This window comes from Tupaia chinensis, unplaced genomic scaffold (assembly GCF_000334495.1).
Source record: "Tupaia chinensis unplaced genomic scaffold, TupChi_1.0 Scaffold000578_2, whole genome shotgun sequence".
Classification (NCBI taxonomy): Eukaryota; Metazoa; Chordata; class Mammalia; order Scandentia; family Tupaiidae; genus Tupaia; species Tupaia belangeri.
Window position 1 is genome coordinate 6,967,034 of NW_006160094.1, and position 12,246 is coordinate 6,979,279.

General features: G+C 51.2%; 1 protein-coding gene across 1 annotated transcript in view; it reads right to left on the bottom strand.

Annotated features, from left to right (window-relative positions):
• The window catches only part of HDHD5 (haloacid dehalogenase like hydrolase domain containing 5), a gene marked incomplete at both ends in the record, with an annotated part of 22,101 nt that extends 9,855 nt beyond the window's left edge, over positions 1 to 12,246 (bottom strand). The window contains 4 exon segments of the mRNA XM_014591519.1: positions 297 to 390; positions 2,884 to 2,996; positions 5,658 to 5,861; positions 12,218 to 12,246. Of these exon segments, the coding sequence (XP_014447005.1) occupies positions 297 to 390; positions 2,884 to 2,996; positions 5,658 to 5,861; positions 12,218 to 12,246 (440 nt within the window).

Genomic DNA, 12,246 nt, shown 5'->3' on the forward strand with positions numbered 1-12,246 from the left:
GGCAGCCCGGAGTGCAACAGCTGGCTGTAGACCGGAAGACAAGCTGAGGCGGGAAAGGCCTCCATCTCTTCACAGTGCAGAAAGGACAGGGCTGGAGCCTGTCACCCCTCCAGGCCGACTGCCAGCCAGGGGACAGCCCCTGACGAGGTGCCTGTCCAGGGAGGCAACGCTGCAGGCGCAGGGGTGGGAGGGGCCCGGCTGGAGGCTGCGAGGTCAGCAAACGGGGCCACAAGGAACTGAACATGGGCCCAGGACGGGTGCAGGAGGGGAGCCAGCCCACTTGTGTTCCTCATTACCGTGGTCTTGGGCCGCCGCTCAAGGTCCACCATGTCCAGCACAGGGAAGGCCGTCCGTAGCTCGTCCACAGTGATCACGTTCCGGAAGCCCAGGCTGGAGCAAGCTCAGGGAAGCCAAGCTGGACAATTCGGAGGGCAAGTGCCTTCTGAGCATCATGCCTGGGGGAGCTCCGAACCCTGGCCTGATCACAAACCAAGAAGCCAGCAGCCCCTCCCCAGGGCTGGCAGCAGGCCAGGCCTGCACAGACGGGGGAGACAGGCAGTTCCAAGGCAGCCACCTGCAGTCACCAGGCATGCTCCAGGGTCAGGTTCATGCATGGCACAGCCCAGGGAACAGAGGCACCTAAGAACCTGTCCCAGAGGGACTGTGGCATGACCATGCCCAGTAGGGGGTGCTTTCTGTCTCTGTCTCTCTGTCTCTCCCTGACAAGCAGACACACCCTCTGGCAATTAAAGAAAAACAAATCTCTGGGCCGGCAGGTGGTGTGATGGTTAAGGCGCTGGGTGTTGCCATGGCCAACTGCAATTCAAGTCCCGGACCTGGTGGCTTACTTTCTCACTTTCCTTCTCTCTGTGTGTCTTTCTCTGGTCAAATTAAAATGCATGAATAAATCAAATTAAATAAATCATTTTTTTAAAAGAAAGAAAAATAAATAAATGTCCTCCAGGAGCTCACAAATGCCCAGAGCCCATCAGGCCTGACAGGACCATCGCCCTGCATAGTGAGCTTGGGGGCACTCCCTCCCGAGGGGTCAGTCCGGGAGAGATGGCACTGGAGCCAAAGTCCTCGGGGACAGACCTGATTCAGCAAGGCTGGGGGCCATGGAGGGGACAGACCCGATTCAGCAAGGCTGGGAGCCACGGGGGAGCGAGGCTGGGGACCCGGGCAGACAGACCTGATTCAGCAAGGCTGGGGGGCCACGGGGCAGGCAGACCCGATTCAGCGAGGCTGGGGGCCACGGGGCAGGCAGACCCGATTCAGCGACGCTGGGGGCCACAGGGCGGCCTGCACTAAGATCTGCCTCCACCTGCTTGTCCTCCAGGTGACTATCAGAATGAACTACCTGCTGGCATGGTAGCTGCACTGGACTCCCACATGGCTGGCTACAGTTTGAGTTCTGGACCTGACAACACGCTTTCTCGCTTTCCTTCTCTCTCTGCTGCTCTTTGGTGAGTACATGTGCCCTAAAGCAAAATTTTTTTTTAAATAATAATAATTCAAAAAAATGAATTTCCCAAAAGTGATGATTCATCAGATCGGCCTGCACGGACATGCTACTGCCCCAAGAAGTGCACGCCCATGGACTCCCCTGCAAGGTTCCCTACCCCTGGCACTGCCCTCCTGGTCTCGCCTATACTCCAAACTATCCCAATCCAATCTCCTGACCCCACTGCCTGGGAGTGTAACCAGTCCTCTGGGCTCAGCGTACCCCTGGATGAAGCCACAGCGGTCCTGCCCGGGTATCCCCTTCCCCCAGCACCCTCCATGGGACTGTAGTGCTTGTTCTTAGCTTCTCCCGCATGCCGCCCTCGGTAATTCCTTCCCTGTTCACACCTGCGTGACTCCTGCAGCCTCGAGTTCATACCCCTGACTAGGTCACACCCCCAACACGCCTCTGGGCCCTTCTCCAGTCTGAGCAGGCAGTGCAGTCCTGTGCCCAGAAGCTCAGCACGCACCAGCAAGCTGCCTGAGAACGGGAAGTCTCCTGCCTCCTGAGCCTGTGCTCCCGTGGCTGAGCGCCCCCCAGCGCACACTGGGCACTGGCTGAGCACCCCAAGAGAAAGGTCGAGAGCAGGGTTTCCTAAACCCATTTACATAGTTACCTAGAGAGGTGCACTTTTAAAAATACAGATTCCTGGGACCAGCAGTTAGCGTAACAGCTATGTCGCTGGACTCCCATGTAGTTGACTGCGGTTCGCGTCCCAGACCCGGTGGCTTAAACTCATGCCAGGTGCATGTGCGTGTGATCCTGAGAGGAAAATGGAGAAGGGATTGCAGCATGGCCATCCCCCCTGGGGGTGGTTTCTCGCTTTCTGTCTCTCTGTCTCTCTCGGTCTGTCTGGCAAGCGCACGCACCCTATGGCAAAAACCTCTCCAAAAAAAATAAATAAATGAGTAATACAGATTCCTGGGACAGGCCGGTGGTGTGGCAGTTGGGTTGCTGGACTCCCACATGGCCAGCTGCAGTTTGAGTCCTGGACCTGGCAGCTTGCTTGCTCACTTTCCCTTCCTCTGTCTCTCTCTGGTGAAGTTTTTAAAAATAATAATCAATTAAATGATTCTTTTAAAATAAAAAAATACAGATTCCTGAGTTGCACCCCAGACCTAGTGAAGTGAGACTCCCAAAGCTACGGTCCAAGGATCTGTTTGGCTCCCTGGAAGATTCTGAAGCAGTGGCATGTGGGCTAACTCTGCAGACTTCTGGGGTGAGATGGCCACCCCAGAGCTCTCCCCACTCCCTGGGAGCCCGACCACGTCCCACGAGCTCCCCAGCAGCCCTCACTGTGGGCCCCACTCAGCCAAGGGAGGAGAAGCCTCAGCCCAGCCCCTTCCTCTGCAAGCAGGGCAGGAAGATCAAAAGGATACGCTCGGGCATTTTCCACCAGCGGCCCCTGCCCAGACACCAGCATCCGCTTCTCATGGAACTGTGAGAACCACTTCATGGGGCTGTGAGAGAGAATGACCTGGTCGGGCTCCACCTGCGGCGACAGCCAAGAGACAGCACAGGGAGACGTGACGGCCAGGGTCCGCAGCAGGGTCCCTCGCCTGGGGAAGGAGACCGACACCCAGGAAAGCGGCGAGCCCTCTACAGCACCCAGCACTTCCGGAAGTGATCTGAACAGGAACGAGAAGACCCTGTCTGCGTAACACGAGGACACAGAAGAGCGGCCACTCAGGCCTCCTGCTCAGCCTGGCCCCGACCTGGAAAGCAGCCGTGTGCCTGTCCTGCACTCAGGCCTGCTGCTCAGCCCGGCCCGGACCTGGAGTGCAGCCGTGTGCCTGTCCTGTCACTGTCACACTTTCCCTGTGCCGTTGATGCTCCGTTTATAGTTCTTACAGACTTAGTGTCTGAAGTCTCCCACAAGGCAGCTTTATTCAGAACACTTGAGGGACCCTGCTGGAAACCACAGCAGGACACCAATTTTCTTTCTTTACACTCTGCTTTTTTTTTTGGGGGGGGGGAGGTTTTTGCTATAGGGCATGTGCGCTCACCAGAAAGACAGAGACAAACAGAAAGAAAGCAAAAAATCACCCCCCGGGGGGATGGCCACACCACAATCCCTTCTCCTCCATTCTCCGCTCAGAATCTTGGGCACGCACACACGTCTGGTGTAAGTTTAAGCCACCGGATCCGGGACTCGAACAGCAGTCGACTATGTGGGAGTCCCGACATAGCCATTATGCCAACTGCTGGTCCCTCTGCCTTCAACCTTAAGTAGTATCAGCCAATCAACCAGCCACTTCACCTACTCTCCTGGTTCCAAAAGGCTCTCCAAAGCTAGATTCATTCCTACCAAACAAGAATGAGTCAGTGTTGGGAGGACGGATGGAGCCCAGTGGCTACACAGCAGGTCCCACATGGGAAAGGTCTTAGGTTCGCATCCTGGGACCTCCCTGAGCAGGCTAGGTATGCGCACATGACCACGAGCCAGGCCAGCTGAGACTGGGGGTGGGTCATGGCATGGGGACCCCGCTGGGGATACTGATCTGTCTCTCCTCTCACAAAAGAAATAATTTATTTAAAAAGAGGGGCACTGTTGGGATGCAGTGAGGAGTTGCAAGCCAGTGGAGACAGCTTTAGAGGACGGCTGCACCCGACACCTTATCTATTACATCATTCTCACCCGGCATGTGCAGCTTTAGACAATCGTGACTGGCATTCCAGGGACCGACAATCCAAGAGATACAAAGAAAGAAATATGGCGACTGAAAGCTAGGCCCGCCAGCTACATGACAGGACGCCAGGCCTCAGCCACATATATCAGTCGGTCAATCTGCCTGCCTGATATATATATATATATAAATAGTAGACGTTTTTGCCTTAGGGTGCGTGAAGTCACTTGGGAGAGAGAGACAGTGAGAAATCACCCCACAGGGGGGATGGCCACAGCACAATCCATTCTCCCCCAGGATCTTGGCAATGCACACATATGCGCCTGGCATGAGTTTGAAGCCACTGGGTCCCAAACTCAAACCATGGTCGGCCAGTTCAGGACTCCAGTTTCATAACTGCTATGCCATCTGCTGGTCCCATATACCTATATTTTTGAAAAATAAAAAGAAGGGGTCAGGAGGTGGCATGGTGGTTAGGGTGCTGGACTCCCACATGGCTAACCACAGTTCAAGTCCCAGGCCTGGCAACTTGCTTTCTCACTTTCCTCCTCACTCTCTCATCAAATTAAAATAATAATAATAATAATAATAGGGACCAGCAGATGGTATAATGGTTATGTTGCTGTACTCTCACATAGTCAAGTCCTGGACCCAGTGGCCTAAAACTCAAGCTGGGCACATTTGCGTGTATGCCCAAGATCCCAAGAGGAGAATGGAGGATTGCAGCGTGGCCATCTCTCTGGGGGGTGATGTCTCACTTTCTGTCTACCTCTCTCTCTCTGGCACATGCACACGTCCTATACCAAAAATCTCTCCAAAAAATTATGATAATAATTAACAAATAAAATTAAATAATTCTTTTTTAAAAATAAAAGAAAAAGAAGGGACTGGAAGATCAGTAGGTGAGATAGTAGTTAAGGGGCTAGACTCCCACAAGACTGACCCCAGTTCAAGTCCCTAACCTGATGGCTTGCTTTCTTACTTTCCCCCTCTCTCTCTCTCACACACACACACTCACACACACACACACACGCACGCACATATGCCCTAGAGCAAATTTTTAAAATAATAATAATTAATAAAATTAAATAAATAATCCTTTGAAAAAGAAGGGGCCATTAGGTGACATAGACAGAGGTTGAGGTGCTGGCTCACACATGACCCTGAGGCTTGAGAATCACTCCTGGCGTGTGTGCGTGCACGCCCAGAACCCTGAGAAGTGGAGGAGAAGGGACTGTGCTTTGGCCCTCCTAGGATTTCCCATTTCCTCTCTCTCTGTCTCTCTCTGCACACATTCTACAGCAAAAACAAAAAATAATAAAACAATCAAAATCAAAAAACATCCTACTGTCAGGCTCTACTCATGATGCCAGGCTTGAACTTCAAGTCATTTCCCCACAGGACAAAAAGAATTCACGACCTTGGGTGTGCAGACGCTACACTCCAGCCCAGAGAAAGGGCCAGAACTAGAGCCCGATACCACCGGGAGCCAGGGCCCCAGGCTTGGTGCACTACCGTCTCCTCACCTTGCACCCCAGCTGGGCTGACAGCTCCTGGGCTTTGCTGTGCTGTAAGATGTTCCCTGCATTGGTGACAAACACCACAGGCACCCGCAGCTGCCCCTGGGAGTTGGCCAGCCTGCGGAACGCTTCCAGAGCAGCTGGGATCACTCGGTGGCCCCGCACCAGCACGCCATCGATGTCCAACAGGAATCCAAAGGTGGGCGGGCCCTGTGGAGGGAGAGAAGTAACCCTTGGAGAGCTCACCATCGACCCCAGACTACCTGGAGCCCTGGAAAAGTTACGGTAGAAAAAAAAAAATGCGGGACCAGCTGATGGCAGAATGGTTACATCACATGTAGTAGACCATGGTTCGAGTCCTGGACCCAGCAGCTTAAAAAGCACACTGGGCAGGTGTGCGCGTGTGAACAAGATCCCAAGAGGAGAATGGAGGAGAAGGGACTGCGGTGTGGTCATCCCCCAAGGGGTGATTTCTCGCTTTCTGTCACTCTCTCTCTGTCTCTACAGCGAGCGCACACACCGTACAGCAAAAATCTCTCTAAAAAAAAAAAAGAAAGAAAAGAACAACAAGGGCAGGCAATTTCTGATAGGGAAAACAATCTGTAACAAAGAACTACTAGCTTTTCATATTTCCTAAGCATATAGCTACTTTGTTAAATATTTTAAAGTAATTATTTAATTCCATTTTTTATTATTACGATTTAATTTGACCAGAGATAGAAAGGGGAAGTGAGAAAGCAAACTGCCAGGTCCAGGACTCAAACTGTGGTTGGCCCTGTGGAAATCCAGCATACCCCTAACCACCATGCCACCTGCTGACCCCAGTTTTTTTTTATTTTTTTTTTCATAGGGTACATGCACTCTTCAGAGAGACACAGAAAGAAATGGTGGGAAATCATCCCCCAGAGGAAAAGCCACTCCACAATCCCTCCTCCTCCATTCTCCTGGGATTTGGGGCAACCACATACAAGTGCCTGGTATGGTTTTCAAGCTGCCGAGTCCGGGACTCAAACTACAATCAGTCATGTGGGAGTGCAGCACCTTAACCATCATGCCACCTGCTGGCCCCATTACTTTTTTTTAATGCCCACAGAGAAGAAAAAAGCGAGCGTGCGAGAGCAGAACCTGGTCACGCTGCAAGCACTCTTCCTCCGTTCCTGCTTCCCATTAGGACGCTGAGCAGGTGCGCTTGCATGCCTGCCACCTTCCTGCCAGGACCAGGATTTGAACCGCCATGTGGGACCCAACTCTCTCTGCACAGCTAAGGGCTGCAACTAGGGGACCAATAAGATAATTTTTTTTTTTGCATAATTTATATAAAGCAATTTTTAAGCTGGAAAAAATAGAAAAATTCAAAGAAAGTACAATCCCGGGAACCAGCAGTTAGTGTAATGGCTATGTCGCTGGACTCCCACGTAGTCAACCGCGGTACGCATCCTGGACCCGGTGGCTTAAAACTCACGCGGGGTACGCATGCGTGCGTGCCCAAGATCCCAAGAAGAGAATGGAGAAGGGATTGCGGCGTGACCATCCCCCCTGGGGGGTGATTTCTCACTTTCTGTCTCTATGTCTCTCTCTGTCTGGCAAGTGCACGCGCCCTATAGCAAAAGAACCTCTCCAAAAAAATAAATAAATAAAAGTACAATCCCTGCACTTTAACACAACCAATTAGTATTATCCACTTTTTTCTATTCTTATACTTGTCCTATAGCTACGCTTTATATACACAATTTTGCTTCTTATTCTTTTTCCCTAATGTATAATAAACATTTTTCCTGGTTATAGTAGCCAATGTTGTGTTTTTGTTTGTTTATTTAAGAGATATTTTTGCTATGGGGCACCTGTGCTTGCTGGAGAGACAGAGACAGAAAGCAAGAAATCAATCCCCAGGGGGATGGCCATGTCTCAACCCCTTCTCCTCTTGGGATTTTGGGTATGCACGTGCACACACCTGGGTTGAGTTTTAAGTCACTGGGTCTGAGACTCGAACCACAGTTGACTACGTGGGAGTCCAGGGACGTGACCATTATGCAATCAACTGCAATAACCAATGTTTTGTTTTGTTTTCTTTTTTTTTGGAGAGGTTTTTGCTATAGGGCGCGTGCGCTCGCCAGACAGAGAGAGACAGAGAGATAGAAAACGAGAAATCACCCTTCATGGGGAATGGCCACGCCGCAATCCCTCCTCCTCCATTCTCTCGGGATCTTGGGCACACACGCACACGTACCCGGCGTGAGTTTTAAGCCACTGGTCCGGGACACGAACCGCAGTCGACTACGTGGGAGTCCAGCGACACAGCCATTACGCTAACTGCTGGTCAAAACCAATGTATTTTTAATGAGTATTTATTTGCTCCATGAATGAGCGACAGAGAGACAAAATCCCAACACAATCCTAATAGTGCATTCCACCCTCAGCTGCCCCAAGATGAAGGGCACATGTACGCCCAGCCTACTGAGGGAGCTCCACAGACACAACCCGGAACCTTCTCGAGCAGGTCGGCCTCTTGGCAGCATCAGGCTTACCACTGTATAACCACCTACTAAGTTGTTTGTGTTTTTTTTGTTTGTTTGTTTGTTTTAAGAGAGATTTTTGCTATAGGGTACATGTACTCACAGAGACAGAGACGGAGACAGAAAAGGCGAGAAATCACTCCCAAGGAGGGATGGCCATGCCATAATCCCTTCTCCATTTTCCTCTCAGGATTTTCGGTAAGCACACGCATGTACCCAACACAAGTTTCAAGCTGCTGGATCTGAGACTCAATCTGTGGTCGGCCACGTGGGAGTCCTGCACCTTTTAACCATCATGCCACCTGCTGGCTCCCATCTATTAAGATTTTATTACTAGCGTGGTGGTTAAAGGCATTGGACTCCCACGTGGCCAACCGTGGTTCAAATCCTGGACCTGGTGGCTTCCTTTCTCACTTCCCTCTTTTTCTAATTAGAAAATAATAATAATAAGTAAAGTTAATATAATTCTTTTTTTAAAAAAAAAGTATTTGGGGCCAGCAGGTAGCGTGATGATGAAAGGCAATGGACTCCCATATGGCCAACCACTGTTCAAGTCCCAGACCTGGTGGCTTGCTTTCTCTCTCTCTCTGTCTGTCTGTCTTGGGTCAAAACTGAAAATTAAGATAATAAATAAATCTTTAAAAAAAAAAAAAAAGTATTTATTACAGTGGGTCAGCAGGTGGCATGGAGGTTACCATGGCTAGATTTCACATGGTCGACTGTGCAGTTCAAGTCCCAGACCCAGCAACTTGAAAATCACGTGGACACATGTGCATGCATGCCCAAAACCCCAAGGGGAAAACAGAGGAGAAAGAATTGTGGGAGTGACTTTTCACTTTTCACTTTCTTTCTCCTCTCTCTCTCCCCCACACAAGCACATGCTCCCTGTAGCAAATGTAAAAAAGAAAAAATTATAACCACAGAAAACTTAAAAAAAAAAAAAAAAAACTCAATGACACAATCGATATACAAATGTTCAAAAGTTTCTTGCCTGCTTCTTCCACCTAGTCCTGCCCTCGTCCTACTCCCTTGGGTTTTCCAGAACCCTTCTACAGATGCGCAGTACCGACTGAGCAGCCCTACCCCAGAAAGGTGAAACGTGAAATGCTCCAAAATCTGAAACATTTCAAGTACTAGCATGATGTAGGAGTGGAAAACGCGTACGAAAGTCATATCTATGGGCCAGCCGGGTGGCATGGTGGTTAAGGTGCCGGATCCCACATGCTGGGCTGCGTGGTTCGAGTCCTGGACCTGGCAGCCTGAAAAGCATACCAGGAAGCTGTGCATGTGTGCCCAAGATCCCGAGGGGAATGGAGGAGAGGGACCGCGGTGTGGCCATCCCTCCGGGGAGTGATTTCTCACTTTCTCTCTTTCTCCCTCTCTCTCAAAAAGTTGCTCTAAAAATTAATCATTTTTTTTAAGTGTCTGGAGAGTACCTAGCAGGTGGTGTGATGGTTAAGGTGCTGGATTCCCACATGGCCAACAGCAGTTCGAGCTCCGGACCTGGAGGCTTGCTTTCTCACTTTCCCTCTTTCTTTCTGTCGCTCTCTGGTGAGTGCACGTGCCCTATAGCAAACTTAAAAATAATAACAAGAATGATAATATAATATATACTTTTTTAAAAACCAAAAGTGCCTAGAAAAAAGGAGTAGACCTCTTCTTTCAGTGTTACTGTCTTCCGTGGCTGTATTCTGATTTTTCTCCTGGGTCCTTGATTTTAAAACCAGTCTTGGTTATCACGCCACAGCCCTAATCAAGTTCACCGCTGTGGCAGTGCTACAGTTGTGGGGTTCAAACATTCGTTACAGATGGGACCATGGAGCAGCACATACACTATTGGTTAAGGGAGTCGGATCCCAGATGGCCGACCATGGTTAAAATCTCAGCCCTGGCACCTGGAGAAACATTCTGGGGGCCATCAGCGGGCATAATGGTTACATTGCTGGACTCCAACATGGACCAACCACAGTTCAAGATCCAGTGGCTTGAAACAGACACTGGGCACATATGCATGCCTGCCCAAAATCCAAAAAGGAGAATGGAAGTGGGGATTGTGGCATGACCATCCCCCCGAGGGCTGATTTCTCGTTTTCTGTCTCTTTGTCTCTCTCTATCTTTCTGGCGAGTGCATGTGTCCTATAGCAAAATCCTATAGCAAAAATCTTAAAAAAAAAAAAAAAAAATTCTGAACACATGTGCGTGCATGCCCCAATTCCAAAAGAACGAAGAAATAAAGAAAAGACGCGGCATGCCCATGCCCTGCCGAAGGGCGCTTTCTCCTCTGATCTCTCTGGTGAGTGTGTGCACATCCCGCATGCTTCACTTCATCTGGCAATTTCCTGGAAAAAAAGTGAAATGAAGGGACCACGGAGATATCCCTTCGTGTCTGGCTACTCCCCTACAATAGGCTCTGCACGATTCAATGGCAATAGGGTCACCGCAGGGTCCCAGCACGTACGTGTGCTTGCTTATTCCTGCAGAAATCTGCACGGTCAGAGACGCTAGGTAATCTGCCTTAGGTCAGTGTGTGGACAAGCACATGAGTTTCAAACTGCCAGGTCCCGGACTCAAACCGGGATCAGTATGAGGGAGTCCAGCCCTTAACCACTATGCCACCTGCTGGCCCCAAGGACTCAGTTCTAAAGGCAGTTCTTAAATCCCACGCTATGCTGCCTCCCTTCTTCCCTGTTCCCGCTGTCAGAAAAGCCACCTGGGGCTATCTGGGGGGGGAAGGGGGGGAAGGGGGGAAGTGGGGGGCCTGCAAAGATGAGAGTCGAGACAGCAGTTCTCGATGGCGGCAATACTTCACATTTCCATCAGTACAGCTGTTTCTGTCCCTGGAAAGGGCACACCCTTCAGCAAATTAAAAAAGAAAAAAAGGGCCAGCCAGGTGGTGACTGCCCAGTTCAAGTCCCAAACTCCTGCAGCTTGAAAAACACCAGGTTGGGGAGTGAGTGCCCCAAATCCCGTAGGATAATGAAGGCAAAGGTATTGCAGAGTGGTCATACCACCAGCCCACTTCCAAGACCTTTTTGGTTGTTGCTTTTTGTTATAGGGCGCGTGCGCTCTCTGGAAAGGCAGAGAGAGACAGAAGGTGAGAAACCACCCCCCCAGGGGATATGGCCAGGCAGCAATCCCTTCTCCATTCTCCTCTCCAGCCGGCCTTGTGTGGGCGTGAGTTTAAGCCGCCAGGTCCGGGACTCCAACCGCGGACTACGTGGGAGTCCAGCAATGTAACCATTCCGCCATCTGCTGGTCACTCCCACCCCCAGGATTTTCTCACTTCTCCTCCCCCGCCCCCCAGAGCAAGCAAAAAATTTTTTAAAACTTTGAAAATTCGTACGTCTTCTCAAGGTTGGGAATATCTGACCATTACAAAATGCAAGTTAGCATTACAATGAAAACGAAAGAAAAGGGCAAAACGGCCCACGGGAAAGTGAAGGCTAGGGATCTAATGGCTGAGCTCAGGCCAGCTGTTTGACCTTAGAAAGTACTTAACACTTGACCCCGAGCTTCGGCTTTCTGGCTCACGCAAACCATTCCTTCCTCTAAAGGTCTGGAGCTTTGGACCAGGAGAGAGCCGGCCAAGTAGGGCCTCGCCGCCCTCGCGCCCCTGGGACCTAGCCCCGAAGTGCCGGCCCTCCCAGGCTCGCACCCTGTTGGACCTGCACCTGCAGCTGCGGCTCCGCAAGGGTCCATCGCAAGCACCAGTCTTTCAAAAGTAGTTGGAAACATAACGTAAAGGTTCCCATCGTGAAGACCTGAAATGGGGAGCAGGGAATGCCCGCTGCCCGGGAAAGTCGGAAGGCGCAAACTAATGGGAAACTTTGGGGCTGAGTGCAGCGAGGGGCCAAGAGACCGGCCTGACGGACGCTCGGGGTTCGTTTCGTCCTCCTGGAGCTGGAGCAACTTTTCCCCAGGTCCAGGGCGCTGCAACCGCGGTCAGTCGGGGGCCCTGGGGCCTGCAACGGGGACACGGCTCGCCGGTCAGCGGCCTCGCCCGGCCACTTCCCGGGAGGCCGGACGCCGCAGCCGGAGCCCCGGCGTTCTCACCTCCCCCGGGCCCGAGGCGTAGCTCCTCT